The sequence below is a fragment of the Rattus norvegicus genome, chromosome 15, assembly GCF_036323735.1.
Source record: "Rattus norvegicus strain BN/NHsdMcwi chromosome 15, GRCr8, whole genome shotgun sequence".
Lineage (NCBI taxonomy): Eukaryota > Metazoa > Chordata > Mammalia > Rodentia > Muridae > Rattus > Rattus norvegicus.
This window is the reverse complement of record NC_086033.1, coordinates 86,527,871-86,548,903: the sequence shown is the minus strand read 5'-3', so window position 1 is coordinate 86,548,903 and position 21,033 is coordinate 86,527,871. Positions and strand designations below refer to the sequence as shown.

The 21,033-nt window shown below is 38.3% G+C and overlaps 1 protein-coding gene across 16 annotated transcripts in view; it reads left to right on the top strand.

Moving 5' to 3' along the window:
• Mycbp2 (MYC binding protein 2) overlaps positions 1–21,033 on the top strand; it is a 238,066-nt gene that overhangs the window by 41,223 nt on the left and 175,810 nt on the right. For all 16 annotated transcript variants that reach the window (NM_001106055.2, XM_063274171.1, XM_039093195.2 and 13 more), the window contains exons 4-13: positions 1,767–1,920; positions 6,944–7,140; positions 8,508–8,750; positions 8,960–9,031; positions 10,616–10,712; positions 14,604–14,677; positions 15,645–15,783; positions 17,148–17,224; positions 17,965–18,169; positions 19,318–19,482. In NM_001106055.2, coding sequence (NP_001099525.2) covers positions 1,767–1,920; positions 6,944–7,140; positions 8,508–8,750; positions 8,960–9,031; positions 10,616–10,712; positions 14,604–14,677; positions 15,645–15,783; positions 17,148–17,224; positions 17,965–18,169; positions 19,318–19,482 — 1,423 coding nt within the window. The remainder of the gene's footprint in view (positions 1–1,766; positions 1,921–6,943; positions 7,141–8,507; positions 8,751–8,959; positions 9,032–10,615; positions 10,713–14,603; positions 14,678–15,644; positions 15,784–17,147; positions 17,225–17,964; positions 18,170–19,317; positions 19,483–21,033) is intronic.

Genomic DNA, 21,033 nt, shown 5'->3' with positions numbered 1-21,033 from the left:
TTTTCATTTTTTTTTTATTAACTTGAGTATTTCTTATTTACATTTCGAGTGTTATTCCCTTTCCCGGTTTCTGGGCCAACAGCCCCCTAGCTCCTCCCCCTCCCCTTCTTTATGGGTGTTCCCCTTCCCATCCTCCCCCCATTACCGCCCTCCCCCCAACAATCATGTTCACTGGGGGTTCAGTCTTGGCAGGACCCAGGGCTTCCCCTTCCACTGGTGATCTTACTAGGATATTCATTGCTACCTATGAGGTCAGAGCCCAGGGTCAGTCTTTGGGTAGTGGCTTAGTCCCTGGAAGCTCTGGTTGCTTGGCATTGTTGTTCATATGGGGTCTTGAGCCCCTTCAAGTTCTTCCTGTCCTTTCTCTGATTCCTTCAACGGGGGTCCTGTTCTCAGTTCAGTGGTTTGCTGCTGGCATTTGCCTCTGTATTTGCTGTATTCTGGCTGTGTCTCTCAGGAGCGATCTACATCCGGCTCCTGTCGGCCTGCACTTCTTTGCTTCATCCATCTTGTCTAATTGGGTGGCTGTATATGTATGGGCCGCATGTGGGGCAGGTTCTGAATGGGTGTTCCTTCTGTCTCTGTTTAATCTTTGCCTCTCTATTCCCTGCCAAGGGTATTCTTGTTCCCCTTTTAAAGAAGGAGTGAAACATTCACATTTTGATCATCTGTCTTGAGTTTCATGTGTTCTGTGCATCTAGGGTAATTCAAGCATTTGGGCTAATAGCCACTTATCTATTTTGTTCTTAGAATTATTGTTTGAAGCATTTTTACAACTTGGTCTTAATTTTAATTCGTTTTTAGATTTATTTGAGTATACTGTAGCTGTCTTCAGACACACCAGAAGAGGGCATCAGATCCCATGACAGATGGTTGTGAGCCACCATGTGGTTGTTGGGAGTTGTGCTCAGGACCTCGGGAAGAGCAGTCAGTGCTCTTAACTGCTGAACCATCCCTCCAGCTCCTTATTTTAATTCTTAATGTCACTTCTGTACATAATTTACATTCTGAAGTTATATATCTCATTCTCAAAATCTTGATGTTGGCTGAGAAATAGAGTTTTATTGTCTAGTGTTGTGTTACTAGTCTTCCAGAGTTATCATAGCAGCTCATTGTAACTTTACTCTTACAGTCTCTAACTAAAGATTTACTTCTTTTGCTAAAGAGAATTAGGCATTTCTTGGCCCAATAAGAACTATTCTGATTTAACTAAAATACCAGTGGTCTTTTCACTAAGTCGATTTTAGCTCCTTAATGATTGATTATCTTGACAAATGAAGGGGGCACTAGCTGTAGATGATAACATTGCAGTTGTTCTATCACAGGAAGGGCTGAGGTGACATCACTCAGTTTTCGAAGCTGCCTGTGCAGTATGTGTTGTCTTTATTTTGGGTTGTGAGTACTGTAATAAAGCTAATTGCATGCAACCAATGCATTATATAAATTGACAGAGTCCATTTTTTCTGAGTGAATACCATCTGTCCCTGAGTTCAGTTTTCAAGGTTTTATTCAACATCCCTTTCTAGGGGTTCATTGTTTCCAAACTAGTCTTTAAATAATGTGACTTGTTCTTAGTCTTGTATATAGGTACATGGTTTTCAAAATCTTCATGTTAAAAAATTAAAAGTAAAGTGGTGTGTTCTTGCTTTTCTGTTTAAACATCATGGCACTTTATTGAATATTGAGATAACTCGCACAAACTAGATTATAGAAAGTGTCATTTACTTATATATTAGAAAGCCTAATTTTCTTTTCATATTAAACAGATTATTGAGGTTGGGCTTTGTGAAGTCTTTGAATTGATCAAGGAGACTCGGTTTTCTCATCCATCCCTGTGTCTAAGGAGCCTCCAAGCCCTGCTGAATGTGCTTCAAGGCCAGCAGCCAGAAGGCCTTCAATCAGAGCCACCAGAGGTCCTAGGTAAGAGCTTATGCTGGAGTGAAGCACGTGAAAGGGAACCATGCACAGAGAAAGCAGGAGTGTAACTTTGCTGTTATTGTGCTGTGCTTTACTGGAGATGCAGTCTAAAGAGTTATGGTTTGGGCAGAGGTGTTTCTTGGTTGTTGTAACAATAGGAGAGCAACAAAATGTAAGTCCTTGAAATCCCAGAATAACACCCAAACCCTAAAATGCCCCTGAACTTGAATCCCTGTGGCCAATAGCAAATATGAAACTTCTCCACTGGTTACTCTAGGCCAGTGGAGCTCAGCCTCTGGGTTGTAGCCCCTTTGAGATTGAACCACCCTTTCACAGGTGTTGCCTAAGACCATCAGAAAACACAGATATTATTGTGATTCATAACAGTTAGAAAATTACACTTATGATGTAGCAATCAAAATAACTTCATGGTTGGGGCTCCCACAGCCTGAGAACTGTATTAAAGTGTTGCAGCTGTGGGAGGGTTGAGCATGAGAGCCACTGCTCTAGAGGGTTTAAAACAGTCAGGCAAGGAAAAGAAATAAGTGTCACAAACCTCAAGCAGCACAGTGATTTCTAAAGAGAGTCCATTCCTTTGTATACATCATAAACAACAATAACAACAAAATTGTTTTGGGGAGAAAGGGTCTTATTTAGCAAGATTCATTACATAAAGATACTGACTTTTCTTCAAGTATGTTTTTTTAGTGTTGCTTGCTTTTCATATGAATAACTTAGGCTTAACATATAACCATGTAAGGAAGATAGGAACTTTCTGCCATGTGATAGAAATGTAGGTGAAGCATAAGTTTTACTTGGCTTATTGTTTTTCTCTGATGATAATCATGGGTATCCTGTCAGTCTGGAATTTTCTAGATTGTTTTAATAATATAGGAAAATACCCTCAAAGCCATACAGATATGATTCTCAAACATTAGCCTGTGTCTAAGTCATCTGTGACCCAGGTATGTAGTTTTTCATTCAGTAGCTTTAAGCTGGCACCAAACATTGATATTTTGAATACGTTTTTGGACAATATATTGCAGCTGGTGGCCTGGCAACACTGTTGATTGACTTAGATTCTGATTCTATGTTCTCTGTATCTGGCTTCACTTCAGTTTTCTTTTTTATTTAAATTGTTTTTTTGAAACAAAGCCTTGCTGTGTAGCCCAGGCTGGCCTTGAACTTTATCCTTCCTGCCCTAGTTTCTAAGTACCAGTGTTAATAGATATGTACAACTATGCCCCACCTATTTGAATTTTATCAGATCCACATTTTGAGAACCTAATTATATGCCAGATCTTTCTTTCTTTGGTCAAATATAGTGATTTAGTTTTTATGTTTAACTTGTGCCTGTCTTGGTCACATCTTCCTGGGGGGACTCTCTTGTGCTTGGCACTATCTTAGAATCCTTTCTGCCTCCTGGATGTCCTACCTTCTCTTCTTTCCTTTTCTGTAAGTCATAAGTTTTTTAATTGACAGGTGATATATCCATACAGTATACAAGATATTCTCTTGACAGGGGAGATATGCTGAAACTTTAAAGACAGCCTTTATTATACCTCATCCCCAACCCAAGGCACCGAACGAAAGGTAGTACAGGTTAAGGATTAGTCAGTTTGTTGGTTCATGGGATAGTTGCATCAGTAATCTTATTAATATTGCAATTTGCAAATTCATTTGGAATAACAAAAAACCCAGGATAGCGAAAACTATCCTCAACAATAAAAGAACTTCTAGGGGAATCACCATCCCTGACCTCAAGTAATATTACAGAGCAGTAGTCATAAAAACTGTATGATATTGGCAGATAGATCAATGGAATAGAATTGAAGACCCAGAAATGAACCCACACACCTATGGTCATGTGATCTTTGACAAAGGAGCTAAAACCATCCAGTGGGAAAAAGATAGCATTTTCAGCAAATGGTGCTGGTTCAACTGGAGGGCAACATGTAGAAGAATGCAGATCGATCCATCCTTATCACCCTGTACAAAGCTTAAGTCCAAGTGGATCAAGGACCTCCACATCAAACCAGATACACTCAAACTAATAGAAGAAAAAGTGGGGAAGAACCTCTAACACATGGGCACTGGAAAAAATTTCCTGAACAAAACACCAATGGTTTATGCTTTAAGATCAAGAATCAACAAATGGGACCTCATAAAACTGCAAAGCTTCTGTAAGGCAAAGGACACTGTCATTAGGTCAAAACGGCAACCAACAGATTGGGAAAAGATCTCTTTACCACTCCTATATCTGATAGAGGGCTAATATATACAAAGAATTCAAGAAGTTAGATTCCAAAGAGCCAAACAACCCTATTAAAAATGGGTACAGAGCTAAACAAAGAATTCTCAGCTGAGGAATATTGAATGACTGAGAAGTACCAAAAGAAATGTTCAACATCTTAGTCATCAGGGAAATACAAATCAAAACAACCCTGAGATTCCACCTCATACTAGTCGGAATGGTTAAGATACAAAACTCAAGTGACAACAGATGCTGTCAAGGATATGGAGAAAGAGGAACACTCCTCTATTGTTGGTGGGATTGCAGACTGGTACAACCATTCTGGAAATCAGTCTGGAGGTTCCTCAGAAAATTGGACATTGAACTGCCTGAGGATCCAGCTATACCTCTCTTGGGCATATACCCAAAAGATGCCCCAACATATAAAAAAGACAGGTGCTCCACTATGTTCATAGCAGTCTTATTTATAATAGCCAGAAGCTGGAAAGATCCCAGATGCCCTTCAACAGAGGAATGGATACAGAAAATGTAGTACATCGACACAATGGAGTATTACTCAGCTGAGGAATGGCTACAGAAAATGTAGTACATCGACACAATGGAGTATTACTCAGCTATCAAAACCAATGACTTCATGAAATTCATAAGCAAATGGATTGAACTAGAAAATAGCATCCTGAGTGAGGTAACCCAATCACAGAAAAACATACATGGTATGCACTCACTGATAAGTGGATATTAGCCCAAAAGCTTGAATTACCCAAGATGCAATCCACAGACCACAGGAAGCTCAAGTACAAGCAAAGTGGTAATGCTTCAGTCCTTAAAAGCAGGAACAGAAATATTCATATGGAGATAAAGTTTGGAGCAGAGACTGAAGGAATCGCTATTCAGGACCTACCCCACCTGGGGATCCAGGCCACATATATACAGCCATCAAAACTAGACAATATTGATGAAGCAAAGAAGTGCATGCTGACAGGAGCCTGATATAGCTGTCTCCTGAGAGGCTCAGCCAGAGCCTGACAAGTACAGAGGCAGATGCTAGCAACATACCATTGAACTGAGAACGGAGTTCTTGTTGGAGGAATTAGAGAAAGGATTGAAGGAGTTGAAGGGGCTTGCGACCCCATAAGAACAATGCCAACCAACCAGAGCTCCCAGGTACTAAACCACTACCCAAAGACTTTTCATGCAAAGACCTATGGCTCCATCTGCATATGTAGCAGAGGATGCCCTTGTTGGGCACCAAGGGAGGAGAAGACCTTGGTCCTGCCAAGGCTGGACCCCTCAGAGTAGGGGAATGTCAGGGGGGTGGGGAAAGGAAGGGGGAGTTGTTGAGAAGGGGGAACACCCTTATACAAGAATGAGAGGGGGATGGGATAGGGGGCTTATGGTTGGGAAACTGGGAAAGGGAATAACATTTGAAATATAAATAAAAAATATCTAATTAAAAGAAAAAAAGAAAAAAGAGTACCGATTGTTCCTATAGAGGCCAGAATTTGGTTTCCAAACCCCATATGAGGCAGTTGACAACCTCTAGTCTTTCCAGTTCCAGAGGATCCAGTGCTAGCTTCTGCCTTTCTTGGGTATCTGCACTCTTGTGTGCATATCCACATACTGATACTTATACACATATAAATAAGAATAAAATAAATCTTTAAAATAATTTATCTTGGGGATGGTTCAGTAGGTAGAGATCTTGCCACAAATTATATTAACAAAGGAATGAGTGTATTTTAAGCAGATAAGTAGAATTTTTATTTGAAAATTGTCTGATTCTAAGTGAGAAAGAAGAATAGTGAATGTTAGATTTTGAGCACTATTTTGGCAGCTCCTTTAACACTAGCAGTAGATCCCATGGTCAGGAAGACGGTGACAAATAAGAGGGAGAGTTAATCAGGAAGAACATACATGGTTATTTGGGAATTAGGAGAATGAAGAAATGATGCGAGATGATCCTTCCTATGAATTACTGAATGAATCACAAGATCCTTCCCATTTTCAGAGAATTGTGAAGCAGCATCGATTCTCTTTCTTTCTCCCTGTTCCTCTTTATCTCTCTGAGGTTTTTTCCTGTCAATCTGACTTTTTTCCCCCCCACTCTCCTTTATTTTACTTTCTAAGAATTTTCAGTTCCCCTTTCCCTTTCTGCTGAAGAAACACCCAGGCAGTATTGATTCAGTGCTGTGATATAGAACAGTCACACATTCTCCTTTTCTCCTTTGTCACTACATGGCTTTATGAATAAGGGGAAGTTTGCCGGAGTCTCAGTTGTGTTACCTATTAAAGAAGAAACTTTTTTGTGCTCTGCCCTGGGAGAATTCTTTAATAAAAATGAATTATATACCATGTCTATTATTGTGAGATGTTATTTACAAATTATGTTAATTGTAAAGCTTTTAGATTAAAGCTATAGCTATTTTCTTGTGGTTTTGTAACTATGCCCATGGGCCCATTCCTTCCTTCCACTCTGAAAGTACAGTGAGTAGTCTTGTATAAGGGTGAGTGTCTTGTATAAGCAAGACTGATTTATATGAACTTAATTTTATTACTTCATTTACAAAAGTAAGGGATAGAACTAAACGTTCTCTAATTCCTTGTTATATAAATGCGGTAATTGTGGAGTGGTTAACTAGACAAGAACTAGTGAAAACTAATGGTTGTAGGTGCCTTACATTTATATACAGCGAGCAAGGTATAATAAGTGTGTACATTCAGTGCTCTTTAACTCAGATGAATATAATGGAATCCTGTTCTATCTATCCACAGAGTCTCTCTTCCAGCTCCTATTGGAGATTACAGTTCGGAGTACTGGGGTGAATGACAGCACAGGGCAGTCCCTCACAGCACTCTCCTGTGCTTGCCTCTTTAGCCTGGTGGCCTCCTGGGGAGAAACAGGAAGGACACTTCAGGCCATCTCTGCTATCCTAACCAACAATGGTAGTCATGCTTGCCAAACGATTCAGGTATTTCATATTTTTAGCAGTTAAGAAATTTTCAAAGATGCCAAATTGTACGTTTCTTCATTCTGTCTATAAAAGTTTTCTGCCTTTTCTCATTATATAGTGTTTTGATCTCTCTGTTGTTGATATACAAATAATGTGTAGCATTTGATTTAAGCTTTATGTGTTTTAATTTTGTATCATTAAAGATAACAAATGGATTTTGGTAAAATCTCTAAATATTTAAACTATAATTAAGGAATATAATATAAAAGGTGGTCCTATTAGAAAAACAATCAAATAGAACTCCAGGAAGTGAAAAATCAAATGATTATAATTTGAAAATCAAATGCAGAGTTAAATAATGGTAGTATGGTTAAAAGCACAAATAGTTAGCTAGAGGTAAAAGGAAGGACTTATACAGAATATACCAGAAAGAGAAAATAAAAACCATGTACAGAGAGTAAGGAAGCTAGTGTATACCAAGCAGACCGTATAAACATCTTCTGGGTTCCATAAAGCAATGACAGATCAAAGTGACAGAGAACTAGTTATAGACAAGATTTACAAATGTCAGTGAGTGAAGGAATCCTTCTTTTTGTTGTTGTTGTTGTCATTGTTCTTTTGTTTTCCGGAGCTGGGGACCGAACCCAGGGCCTTGCGCTCTACCACTGAGCTAAATCCCCAACCCCGAGTGAAGGAATCCTTAAAGAAGTCTAATCTGCCTGAGCTTGGCTTCTCCTTTTTTTTTTTTTTTTAATTACTCATTGCCCCTCCTGGTCTGCCCTCCCACTGTTTCTAATCCCATTCCTCCTCCTCCCCTTTATTCAAGGGGATACCTACTCCCCACCCCTTTCCCACCGTACCCCTACCACACCTCCCCACTTCCTGGGTCCTCTAGTCTTTCCAGGGTTAGGTGCATCTTCTCTGACTGATCCCAGACCCGGCAGTCCTCTGCTGTATATGTGTTGGGGGCCTCACATCAGATGATGTATGCTGCCTGGTTGGTGGTCCAGGGTCAGAGATCTCGGGGTCCAGGTTAGTTGTGACTACTGGTCCTCCTATAGGGTCTCCCAGCTTCTTCCAGCTTTTCCCTAATTCAGCCACAGAAGACAGCAGCTTCTGTCCATTGGTTGGTGTAAGTATCTGCGTCTGACTCTTTCAGCTGCTGCTGGGACTCTCAGGACAGCCATGCCAGGCCCCTGTCTGTAAGCACAGCACAGCATGCAGGAATAGTACTTTACTTCTTACAGATGAAGTTATAGTTTGTACCTTTGCAAGCCTGCCAAATATTGATCAGTCTTTATAAGTTATTTTGCCAGCAATAATACAAGTATCTTTACTTTGTCTGAAAAAAATTAAAATGTCTTTTTATGTCTTCTTTTGAATAGGTGCCAACAATACTAAATTCACTACAGAGAAGTGTACAGGCAGTGTTGGTTGGAAAGATTCAAGTCCAGGACTGGTTTAGCAATGGCATTAAGAAAGCAGCTTTAATGCACAAGTGGCCATTAAAGGAAATATCTGTTGATGAAGATGACCAGTGTCTGCTTCAGAATGATGGATTTTTTCTTTATTTGTTATGCAAGGATGGATTATACAAAATAGGCTCTGGATACAGTGGAACAGTTAGGGTAATGTAACTCTTTACACTTCTTATCGGAACAGAAATACCATAACTCAGTGACTGATTGTACCCTGGTTCTAGTCCCTTTAGTACTGTCTAATTATTACTTTTACTGAAAATTATAATTGATATGCATGTACTAAATATTATGTACATTTTTATTACTTTTATTGTTTAGTGATTATTACTTCATAGACAATTTTTGTTGTTTTACAGGGTCATATATATAATTCTACATCTCGTATCAGAAACAGAAAAGAAAAGAAGTCTTGGTTAGGATATGCCCAGGTAGGAGAATATCCTCAATAAATGAAATTATCTGCTCATACTCGTTGAGTGAATTTCTGTAAGAATGCTGTGTTTGTCATAAGATAGCTAGGTAATGGTTCAGGGCAGAAGGAAAAATGTAAAGTCAGAATTGATCAGTGGTTCAATTACAAGCCTGGCTCTGCACTGTAACAACAGTGTGACTGAGGACAGATCAGTTTATTTTGTTCTCTATTATTTACATTTAAAGAGGAATTTAAAACACCTTCTTTGGGTTCTTGTTTAAGCGAATCTAGGGACACGAATCATAGACAGCCTTCTTCATTAACAAATCTGAATTGAAAATGAATAAGTGGCCCAGGATCAAATTAGTGCTCCTTGTCATAAACTCTTGCATTCCAAGTGTAGTTCCTGTCCGTCTAGCAAACATTCTCGGCCTGCCCAGTGGACAGCCACCTGCTAGAGATGCATACAGAAAGCCACAAAGGAAGGAAACCAGCAAGCCCCTGGAGCTTACTGACTTCTGCTTTTACTAATTCAGCATCAGATACAGTTGCTTTTCCTCCTCTGAAGAAAAAGTAAATGAAAGATGGACAGAAAGGTTCAGAAATACTCAATTCTGTTGTATCCCTGTCTTTGAGACTAGTCCCAGGTTCCTTCTGAAAAGTATAAAGTGGAAAAAAATTCCCTACACTTTATGGTTTCTTGAGCTAACAGGATCTGTTGTCAGCATAAAATGATAAAAGAGGCATTTGAAAATAGTTTGAAGACTAAAGAAATTGTTATTTTGTCTTCATACTGTTCTGGCAACTTATAAAGGAAAACATTTAACTAGGGGTTTGCTTACAGTTTAGGCAGTCGTCAGTGGGGAATGTGGTGACAGGCCAGCAGATGTGATGCAGGAGCTATAGCTGAAAGCTCACATCTGATCCTCAAGTTGTAAGGAGACAGAGGGACAGATGGTCAGAGAGAAGTGGAGGTGGGGGAGGGGGATGCGGGAGGGAGAGAGAAAGAACAAGAGAGTTGGGATGGGCTTTTAAACACTCACAGCCTAACCCATGGCACACCTCCTCCAACAAGGCTACACCTACTAAGCCCTCCCACACAGTTCTACCAACTGGAGGCTAAGCATTCAAACATTTGAGCCTTCAGACCAAGACATGTATGAAGAATCCTAGAATCCTCCCACTATATCAATTCCTGGCACATTCAAGTGATTGTCTTTTAAAACCCAGTGTGCTTTAAAATGTCTCATTAATTTAGGCTTAGGTTTTTTTCTAGGAAATGATGTTATGGAAAATGCTTTAACTTTTGAGAAAGAGTGTGTGTGTGTGTGTGTGTGTGTGTGTGTGTGTGTGTGTGTGTGTGTGTGCTTGTGTGCGTGTGGCACGTGTGTTTGCAGGCCAGAAGATCACTTTTAAGTTTTTCCTCAATTGTCTCCATTTGAAGTAGGTCTTGTGTCTTAAACTTTAATCTTAATATCCTTTAGATAGAATTATTGATTTTTTATGCATCAACAAAATAAAATACAGAAACACACAGCTGCTTTTTCTGTTGGTAATGAAAATATATGGTAACACAGTCAGCACTGTTGTGTGTCACCAGGGTTACTTGTTATATCGGGATGTGAATAACCACAGTATGACAGCCATAAGAATAAGCCCCGAAACGCTGGAGCAAGACGGCACTGTAATGTTACCAGGTAGGCTAACTGCGGCCTCCTCCTTCACAAGTTGCTTCAAGAATCCCGCATGCTAAGATATTTAAACATGTGAATGGTAATTAGCAAACAGTAGTACTTGCTTACAAATGAGTTTTTAAATATTATTACATATTATTTCCTACAGTAAGTTAGTACGTGGAACGATACTAGGCATCAGAAACAAAGCACAATGGGGTTTCCCATTTATTTCCAAATCCATATCTTTCTACAGAGTCTAACACCGTTACTCATTAAGGCCTTCCAGAAACAGGGTATGTTATGTTGTTTCTTGTTTCACTAGAACCACTACATTAACTCTTAAATCACCTTGTACAAAAAGCGTGGTGGTTATTAATCAGCTTAACAGCGCCCTCGGGTTTCTTCTGTTTTAAAGGACTTGCAGTGGTAGGGCATAGGATGGTCAAGAAATTGTTCACGTTCATCACGCATGCTTTGTACGAAAGCTCTGACAGGGACTTTGGGGACAGTTCATCTGCCACTGTGCACCATGCTGCCTGCGTTCTGAGCACTAGTTCTCAGGTCTTCAGCACTAGGCAAATGCACAAACATTCTCTGTCCTACAGTTGTAAATTTGCTTATACCATTGTTACTTCCTAAAGCCGATTACGTAGTAACCCTTAAATAGTTAGTGTTTGTTAGTAATCTCTTGGCAAACAGTAAGAGACGCCTAAGCATTGGATCTTCTGAAGAAGTGAGATTTATAAAGACACATTGAGAACGATATCTGCTTCTTGCCTGCTTGTCCAGTTTTTAAATATTCTTATAGCTTCATAAGAAAATGAATTGAACTTCTCTATTTCTGCGTTTTTCCGAAGTAGTATACAGATAGCACCATAGAGCAAAGAAGCATTTGATGTCCATGTCAGTGACAGAACAGTTCTTGAAAATGGCAACCTACAAATTCATTTTGTACCACCTTTTTTCAGATTCTACATTTTTTTTCTAAACAAGTCTTAGGCTATATCATTGTTTAACAAGAGCAATTTTAGAAATATTTTAAGTATAGCATGTATCTGCTGTGTAATAAAATGGGTTTCGTCAGGATTATTGTCATATACTGTGACATAGACATTCGTTATATTGCTACTCCCAGTGCTAGTTTCCCAGCATCCTTTTCGTCTCCCACCTTCTGCTGATGGAAAAGGTTTTGTTTTTGGGTATATTTTTTTCCAATTTGATTGTTTTTGTTCTGAGCTGTCACTGTACAGCTTGGCCTGGCCTGAAATTTGCTGTATAGACTGGGCTGGCCTTGAACTCACAGAGATCTGTCTGTCTCTGCCTCCCGAATGCTAGGATTAAAGGCATATGCCTCTACACCCGGCTGATTTAAAAAGAGTATTTTAAAATAATATCTAATCCTCTACAAAACTCATGCAAGCATATGAAAATAGTCATAGAACACGAATCATATTCTACTTGGACTTAGCCTCCTCCTTACTACTCTGAATACATTTCCAGGTCTTTAGGCTTTTGCAGCATTATTTTAATGTTTACATTTTACTTTATTGATTTATTAATATATATTAAAATAAGAGTCTTCCTGTTTTCCAGTTTCCTTTCTTCCTTCTTCCCTCCTTCCTCCCTCCTTCCCTCCCTCTCTCCCTCCTCTTTTCCATCCCCTCCTTGTCTCCTTCTCCTCCTCCTTCTCCTCCTCCTCCTCCTCTTTTGGTATAAAAATTACAGGGGGAAGATCACCTTTATCTCATTGTACCAATTATTTTAGGTTAAAGTTCCTTATTGACAAAACCTGTCCGAAATAGATGGGTACAAAAGAGTAACTTCTTGTAGCTGGAAGGAAAATTAAAAATATCTACCTATAGGTATTTCATTTACTTACCATGATTAAAATTTGTTTTCTAATATCTTTATTCAGTTTAAATTCTGTATCATTTGACATAACTGTAAATTGTAACCATGCAAGTGTGGCTCTCTGTGTTTCATAAGTGTGTGCTGTGCTCACAGTGAAGAACCACTCAGACTTTGGGAGGATAGCCCCATGTTGTGTGTCTTCCAAGCTTGCAGATGTTGCTTGACACATTCCTGAAGCTGCTGTCTTATAATGTCATACACGGGTAAAGAGCGGACACGGGAAGTTGTCAGTGTGACGCCGAAGGAAGACCCAGCCCTCAGCCCCAGCCCTCAAGCCTGAAGAAGCCTGCTGTCATTTCATCACTTCTTTGACACGGACTACAGTTTCTTCAATAAAATCATTTGCTTTTTCCCTGACAAGGGATACTACTTCTCTGTAGCTTTTCATCAAGAAGAGAAGTAGTAAACTGTCAGATTTATAGGTGTTACTGAATACCATGTTTAAAATGAACATAAATTGGTAATTTATTTAGTTTCATATTCTAGCTAGTCTTGCAGCTGTTTCACTGCAGTATGGATGAATGCCTCCTGATGAATATCGTTTCACTCTTTATATTACAACGTAACTTTGAGATTGTGTCCTTGTGCCATTTGCTGTCTCCGTCTTGTGACGGCCTCAGAACATGAGGCCATTTTGCTACTCTTGCGCCACTTCACTCCCTCACCCCTGCATTTATCTGAAATTATAATGAGTTTTTCTTCTTTGCTTTTTAGTTTTAAATCTTACTGCTTAGAGCTTGAGAAGCATCTTTCTTGCGCCTCTTTGTATTCTGTACAGTGGACTAGGAACTCTTTCTTTCGATTTCTCCTCTCTTTGATTACCAAGTCTCTTGGGCTACCAGTGGGCCTTGTCTCCCAGTTTCTATTTCCAGTTTGTGATCACTGAATTCTCTATTTGGTAAGGGTCTGCCTGTGTTTTGCATATTTATAATAAGGAAGTATGCTAGTATGAAGCTCTTGGGCAAAGATATAGTTTATTTGGGTGGGTTCCATTTCTGTATTCCAAAAAACAAGAGTTTTATGTTTTGTTGATTCAGGTTGAAGAGAAATGAAATTTCTTTTTGTGTTGTGACTAATGGAGAGGTTCATCCTAGTTCTCCATGGTTACTGTAGAAAGTGTGTGTGCTCTTAGACTTGCTTGCTGAATACTGTTTTTCCAAAGGATACAGTTTATACAGATGTTGGTTTTGCTTGTAGTGTGTGCTATTTAGCAGCAGTCACTAACACATGTTCCAATGTCCTTCCAAGAGACTGGTATCCCTTGTCACAGTTAGCTTGTGCGTTACTTTGATTGAAGAAATGTTTGATCAAAGTGCACCATCCTACATAGATATGTTCAAGGCTGGCAAATACGGGTAGTAGCTGAGATGTTTGGCTATTTTGAGACAAAAAGAAAGAAATGAGTATAATTTGTTGGCTATGAGAAAAACAAATGGTTAGGAAATCTGGAACATTGTAAATAGTAAACATTGTTGCACAGACATTAACTTTCTACATGAGAAATATAGAGGTAGTTTTGAATCACCATTTTGTAAAGCAAGGGATATCTGCATTTGGACACCGTAGACTTGAATACAGAAGCCTTAGATCTATCTGTATTTCTCCGTGACACTAATGACCGTGGTGTATGTCTGTTGGTAGCGGTGCCTACATTGCATGTGACGGTATTGAAATGATTATAACCAACACTGTTTATCATGTGCATGATCGATGCTCAGACTAATTCAGCTACTACTTCATTTTGAAATTAGGTTGGCTTTCAGATCCTTAATTGTGCAAGCTTTATAAATGTAAGCAAACATGTAATCAGAACTCTTAGTTGAATCATTTATTTTTTGCTAATTTGTAATTCTGAGTTTTTAAAAAGTCCCTTTTTTGAGTGTAAGTCTATTCTTATTATATGAAGAACATCTTCATTCTGACTTCAGCAGAGGAGTAAAATCATTTTATAAGTTGCTTATTTATTGTGTAATATAATTACCTTTTCTTTCATTTGTATAGATTGCCACACTGAAGGTCAAAATATTTTATTTACTGATGGAGAGTATATTAACCAGATAGCTGCTTCAAGAGATGTAAGTGTTTGGAATAGTGTTGAAAATGAAATCACCTTTTCTTAAATTATTGGGTCTTTTTTTTTTTTTAATTTTATTTTATCTTTTTTTCTTTCTTTTTTCTTTTTTTTTTTTTTTTACACTACAGATTTTATTCCCCTCCTGGTCCCCACTCTCTTACTGTTCCACATCTCATACCCCCCCTTCCCCGTCTCCATGAGGATGTTACCCCCAATCCCCATCCCACCAGACCGCCCCACTCCATGGGGCCTCCAGTCTCTTGAGGCTTAGGTGCATCTTCTCTGACTGAACCCAGATCTGGGAGTCCTCTGCTGTGTATGTGTTGGAGGTCTCATCCAACACATGATGTTGGTGTATGCTGCCTGGTTGGTGGTCCAGTGTCTGAGAGATCTTGGGGGTCCAGGTTAATTGAGACTGCTGGTCCTCCTACAGGGTCACCCTCCTCCTTAGCTTCCTCCACCTTTTCCCTAATTCAACCAGAGGAGTCAGCAGCTTCTGTCCATTGGTTGGGTATAAATATCTGCATCTGACTCTGTCAGCTGCTTTTGGGTCTTTTGGAGGGCAGTCACGATAGGTCCCTTTTTGTGAGTGCTCCATAGCCTCAGTGATGGTGTCAGGCCTTGGGACCTCTGCTTGAGCTGGATCCAACTTTGGGCCTGTCCCTGGACATTTTTTACTCAGGATCTTCTCCATTTCCATCCCTGTAGTTCTTTCAGACAGGAACAATTATGGGTCAGAGTTTTGACTGTGGGATGGCAACCCCATCCCTCACTTGATGCCCTGTCTTTCTGCTGGAGGTGGGCTCTACAAGTTCCCTCTTCCCACTGTAGGGCATTTCACCTAAGGTCCCTCCCTTTGAGTCCTGAGGGTCTCTCACCTCCCAGGTCTCTGGTACATAACAGAAGACTGATTCATGCAGTGTAATACTTGATTTTTTTTTTAATTTTTAATTTTTGAACTGTTTTAGGATGGCTTTGTTGTCAGGATATTTGCCACAAGCACTGAGCCTGTGCTGCAACAAGAACTCCAGCTGAAGCTGGCCAGGAAGTGCTTACATGCCTGCGGCATATCTCTGTTTGATCTGGAGAAGGATTTGCATATAATAAGTAAGATGGAAAAATAAATGTTTCTTTTATTCCTTTAAAAATCATTGTGATTTCAGCAAATTAGTGGCTATTGTATCTATTACTATAAAACAATTTTTGATTAATATATGGAAGTAACTAGGAAATTCAGCCTATAAATAGGAAAGGTATTAGAAAATGACTGACAATAATACTTTGCAACTCTCAATTTGAATGGGGCAAATGAAATAAACCGATATTTCTTAAGGATTATGGTGTGCAATGCTGAGTGTAATTTATTTAATGCCACTGCAGATTGAGTAGTGTTGTTCTGTAGCTTAGGGAAATCTCTACAATATCTGCCTTTAAAACTTTTCATCTTTGGGAGTATAATGACCTTGAGATTAGTTTATATCTCATATTTTAATTGTATAAGAATTTTTTTATATCTTTCCTTCCATGGGAAAAATATGCCAAACCGAGCTCAATTTTCCCATTTAAAAAGCCCACAGAAACATTGGCTGCTTATATGACTGGCCAAACATCATAAGATGTACCATATAGAAAATTATAATTTATAGTTTGAAAGAATATGCATGTATTTACACATATGTTTTAGTTTAGGGGTTTTTCTTTTATAAAAAAGCATAGGACAAAGAATCTGAACGTTAGTCCAAATATCTTGTTTTTTTCAGTCCCAAAAAGAGGTGTTAGATGATCCCGTAAGCTTTGTATTTGTTCATTTAAACATGGGCAGTGAGTTATGACAACCAAACGAGATAAAATTTATACATTTAATGATGTGTTTAGTACATGGGATGCTAATAAAAATATACATTTATTATTTTATGCACAGTGGCGTTTTGCCTAAATGTATGTCTGTGTGAGGGCAGTGTCGGATTCCCTAGAACTGGAGCCACAGACAGTTGTGAGCTGCCATGCGAGTGCTGGGAATCGAACCGTGGTCCTCTGGAACAGTAGCTAGTGCTCCCAACTTCTGAACCATCTCCCTAGCCCAGAAAATGTGTATTTCTTTAGTACCTTAAGTCAGTGACTACTGTTGACATTGATATTTTTAAATTTTTTATTATAAACGTTGGTAGAATAGCTTCATCTTTTCTTGATGTTGCAGATCTATCATGTCTTTAAAAGTGTAAGCGGATGATGGGGCAGATGATGGTGTTGAGGTCTTACTTGGCTGTGTCCCATCACTTTGTGAAGGTCTTTTTAGGGAGCCGAGGGTGCTCTCAAACTAGTTGTCCTCCAGAAACCACCATGACCAGGCCATTGTAATTTCTAATAATGTTAATTGAATTGACTGAGATTATTTCATAAAGTGCATGCTGTACTTAGGATTATGAGTGTTAGAGATACAGTCATATTTATTAGTCTTGTTTTGATCGCAGGCACAGGGTTTGATGAAGAGTCAGCCATCCTTGGTGCAGGCCGAGAGTTTGCGCTAATGAAAACAGCGAATGGAAAGGTAAGTGACTCGTGGGTTCAGAATAAGAAAGTGCACATCGTTACACGCTACAGATAGTTTTCATGTTTAAGTATGTGATCATTTTATACATGGTAAAACATTCATGTTGAAAATAATATTGTGAAAGGGTAGTGACATTTAAAACCTAAAAATTTGTAAACTTTTAAAAAGTTATATATTTGAAAGTATTTAATTATGAATTCCTGTAATTTTTGAATTAGTGTAAGTCTGTATTTTGTGTTTATTCTGTAAATGAAAAATCAGAAATTTCAAAAAATGTTCATAATAAAGTGCATAATTAAGATACCATAGAAGCATGTTTAATTAACCTGTAAGATGTATAGGTTAGCCTATATAGGTTGAAGTTTCTTGTTTGTCTAATAAATACAAAGAGAAATTAAGATAACTAAGGGAATTCTGAAAATAGACATTATCAGGCATGTATTTACATGAAACTTTTTATAAATTTGGAAAAATAACAGATTTTATGATTTTTTTCTGTGAGTATTCATGGGAATATAAACATGAAAATTGTAAATATCCAGAATGCATAGGAAAAAGCAAGCTCAAGTGGGTCAATTTCTGTCTCCTTGAAGTCACAAAATTTGAATAGTATTAAAAAATGTCTCTTTTTTAACCTTTCAATAAAATGTGTGATATTTTACATTTTTGTAAAACCTGGTGTACCCCTCCAAAAGGCAGTCTAAATTTATGTTTCTATTCCCTTTCTAACATGTAAGATTTATTACACTGGCAAGTACCAGAGTCTTGGAATCAAACAAGGTGGTCCTTCAGCAGGAAAATGGGTTGAATTACCAATTACCAAGTCTCCAAAGATAGTGCATTTCTCTGTGGGACATGACGGCTCGCATGCCCTTTTAGTTGCAGAGGATGGAAGTGTGTTCTTCACAGGATCTGCCAGCAAAGGAGAGGATGGAGAGTCAGGTGAGCTGACTGAGGGGGCACTTGCGAGCTGCTGTAGAGTCATTTCCACAGCTTGTGTGGGGCGCGCTCAGTAAGCGGGGCTAAGGCAGCCGGGCAGGCGCCTGCTCACTGTAGTTCACAGGAATGCAGTTTCATCCTCATGGCTCTACAGTTATTCCCTGAGAATAGTGGCTCGCCATTTTTTGTTTCATTTACTTATTCTAGAAGATTACTTAAAAAGCTGAAAACTTGGCAAGGACGATGTATTTCAAAGTGAAGTTAAACCTTATGTAACTTGTTATAGTATTGTCTATTCATTACTGCTTATGAAACTCTTCCTCTACTAGGCGATCATTTGGTCAGCAATGAAAAAATAAATAATTTGATGTATTTTTTCTGTTTATATCCTTATTTAAAACATCATTTTTCTCTCTTAAATAATTTCATATTCCTCGGAGCAGGGTCTTACAGGGATTCGTTTTTTGAAGTCTGTACAAAATGGAAAATTATGTAAAAATAAAAGTTGCCTTGAGAATAACCCTTAACAAAGCCACAGAGTATGTTACCATCTCCTAGAAACTTGAACATATAGAAACATTCATCTAGACTAGTTAATGCACATAAGTATAGGTGTAAGCCATATGAAAGGCACTATAGCATAATAAGCTGTTATTATTCTGACAGCTTGTAGAAAATTGATTAATCAAACGAATAGCTCATTGATGTTTCCCATCTTTGGCTTATTTCATGGGTAGAGTTTTTTTAGAATACTAGTTTGTTAAATCACCTATATCTCTAGGTATTTGTTCAGTTTTATGTTTTATATCATCTTTCTTCATAATCAGTTTGAGTTGGTATAACTACTTACTATCTATTACATGACTGAGAAGCTTTGTTTCCAGAAGCTAATATACGAGCACATAATTATAAGGAGAGAAAAAGGAGGTGATATAATTATGTGTGTAGGGGGACTGGGATGGTACGTGTGCTTGTGACATTTGACTACATGAGGCTAGCAAGTTCCTGTTTTAATCTGCATGGTCAGAAGCCTGGGCTTTCTGAGATTTCTGAGAATAAATTGTATCAAAGAAAACAATTTGTTTCTTTTCTTTGGTTTTATATATAGATCATTATTATTACCCTATATTAATTTTATTCATTCCTTTTAGCTAAGAGCAGACGGCAGTCCAAACCCTATAAACCTAAAAAGATTATAAAAATGGAAGGGAAGATCGTGGTGTGCACAGCCTGCAATAACGGGAGCAGCTCTGTGATCTCTAAGGATGGAGAATTGTACATGTTCGGAAAAGATGCCATTTATTCTGATAGTTCAAGTAAGTTGAAAATTAGCAGTCATTAACATTTATTCAAAGAGATGTGTCTAGAGAATTAATACGTATAGTATGCTTTCTCTACATATTTGACATTGATTTTCAAATGTGAAAGTTGGGGGCAGATGTTTTCCAATGTATTTTGTCCTGAGAAGATCTAATGTACACTTCCTCAAAGCTAGTGAACCTGGTGAGAGGACCTCTCTGCAAAGCTTTCCCTTTATTCTGTGGCACTCATGCATGGCTTTGGGTTAATGGTACTAGCAGCAGACAGTTTTTATAACAAGGCTGACTTAAAATCACTGAATTATCTGTCTCCTCACTTAGACAGTATGGAAGTATTATTTCCTGTGCTAATTACTGTGTTCTATAATACCTAACACACGGTCACAAGAATGATTTATAAGCTTATCAGATGCCTGACTGAAATTTAAGAAGGGAATATGAGGAATAGAAGTAGCTAGATGGCTTTTTTATTTATAAATTCCAATCCCAAACTCATACTATTTGATGGCTTGATTTTCTTATTTTGGGTAGTAATTAGAAATGAGTATAGTGAATGAGTCATCCCACTTGGGGAGATTTCGTTTGAGACCCATAATGCCAAAAGGAGACTAGAGTAAATGAAGTTTACAACTATAAAGTTAAATGATTATCCCAAGGATGAAGGAGTCAAACATGTAGACAATTTATAGCAGTTTATTATTAATTGAAACTACTCCTAGGTAATAGGAATACTGACCTAGTGTGGGGATTCAGATTCTCAGTGGGCTGAAATTGTTAGAGTGAACCAGACTTTAGGAGTAGTAAATTAATAGTTTTAAAATAATATTCATATAGTTATTGCTTGCTAAGATGCTGACAGTAATTGAATGTTTGCATGTAAGTTGGGTAGACCAGACAGACAAGGTCTACCTGCCCTCTTGCTGTCTGAGAGACGTTTGATGGTGATAGACTTAAGTAGGTATTGTTCAGTGCCTGTAGACAGACACAGATTTATTACTAACTTTTTAGTTGGCAAAGTCTACTTAGCTTTCAGACTTTTCTTTTGTTCTACTTTTCTTAAGAAGAGGCTGATGGTGTGTGCGTCACAGTTTATTTTTGTAAGTCTATAAGAAAGAATATGTAAGAAGTGCTCTGCACTGAGCTTAGAACGTGCCAGAGCTCAGTGTATAATCATCTATGATCAACAAAAATACATATATATATATATACATATATACACACACACATACATATATATATACGTGTTAGGAATTAGAAATATACATGCATATATATATACTTATTAGGATAGGAATTAGGAATATCGTCAACTTAAATAATCACCTCCATTTTTGAAAAAATGAGGTTTTTGATATATTTTAGAAAACTCTTTAGTTTTTTCTGTTACTATTACTTAGTAGGGCTAAGCATGCCTTCGTGATTTTAAAATTATTGCAAAATTAAGTAGTGAGGGTAGCACATGGTGTGGAAAGTGTGCTGAAAGGAGCATAAGGGGAGTTGAGGAAATACCGGAGTGGACTGTGAAAGAAAGTGTGAGGTTCAAAGACT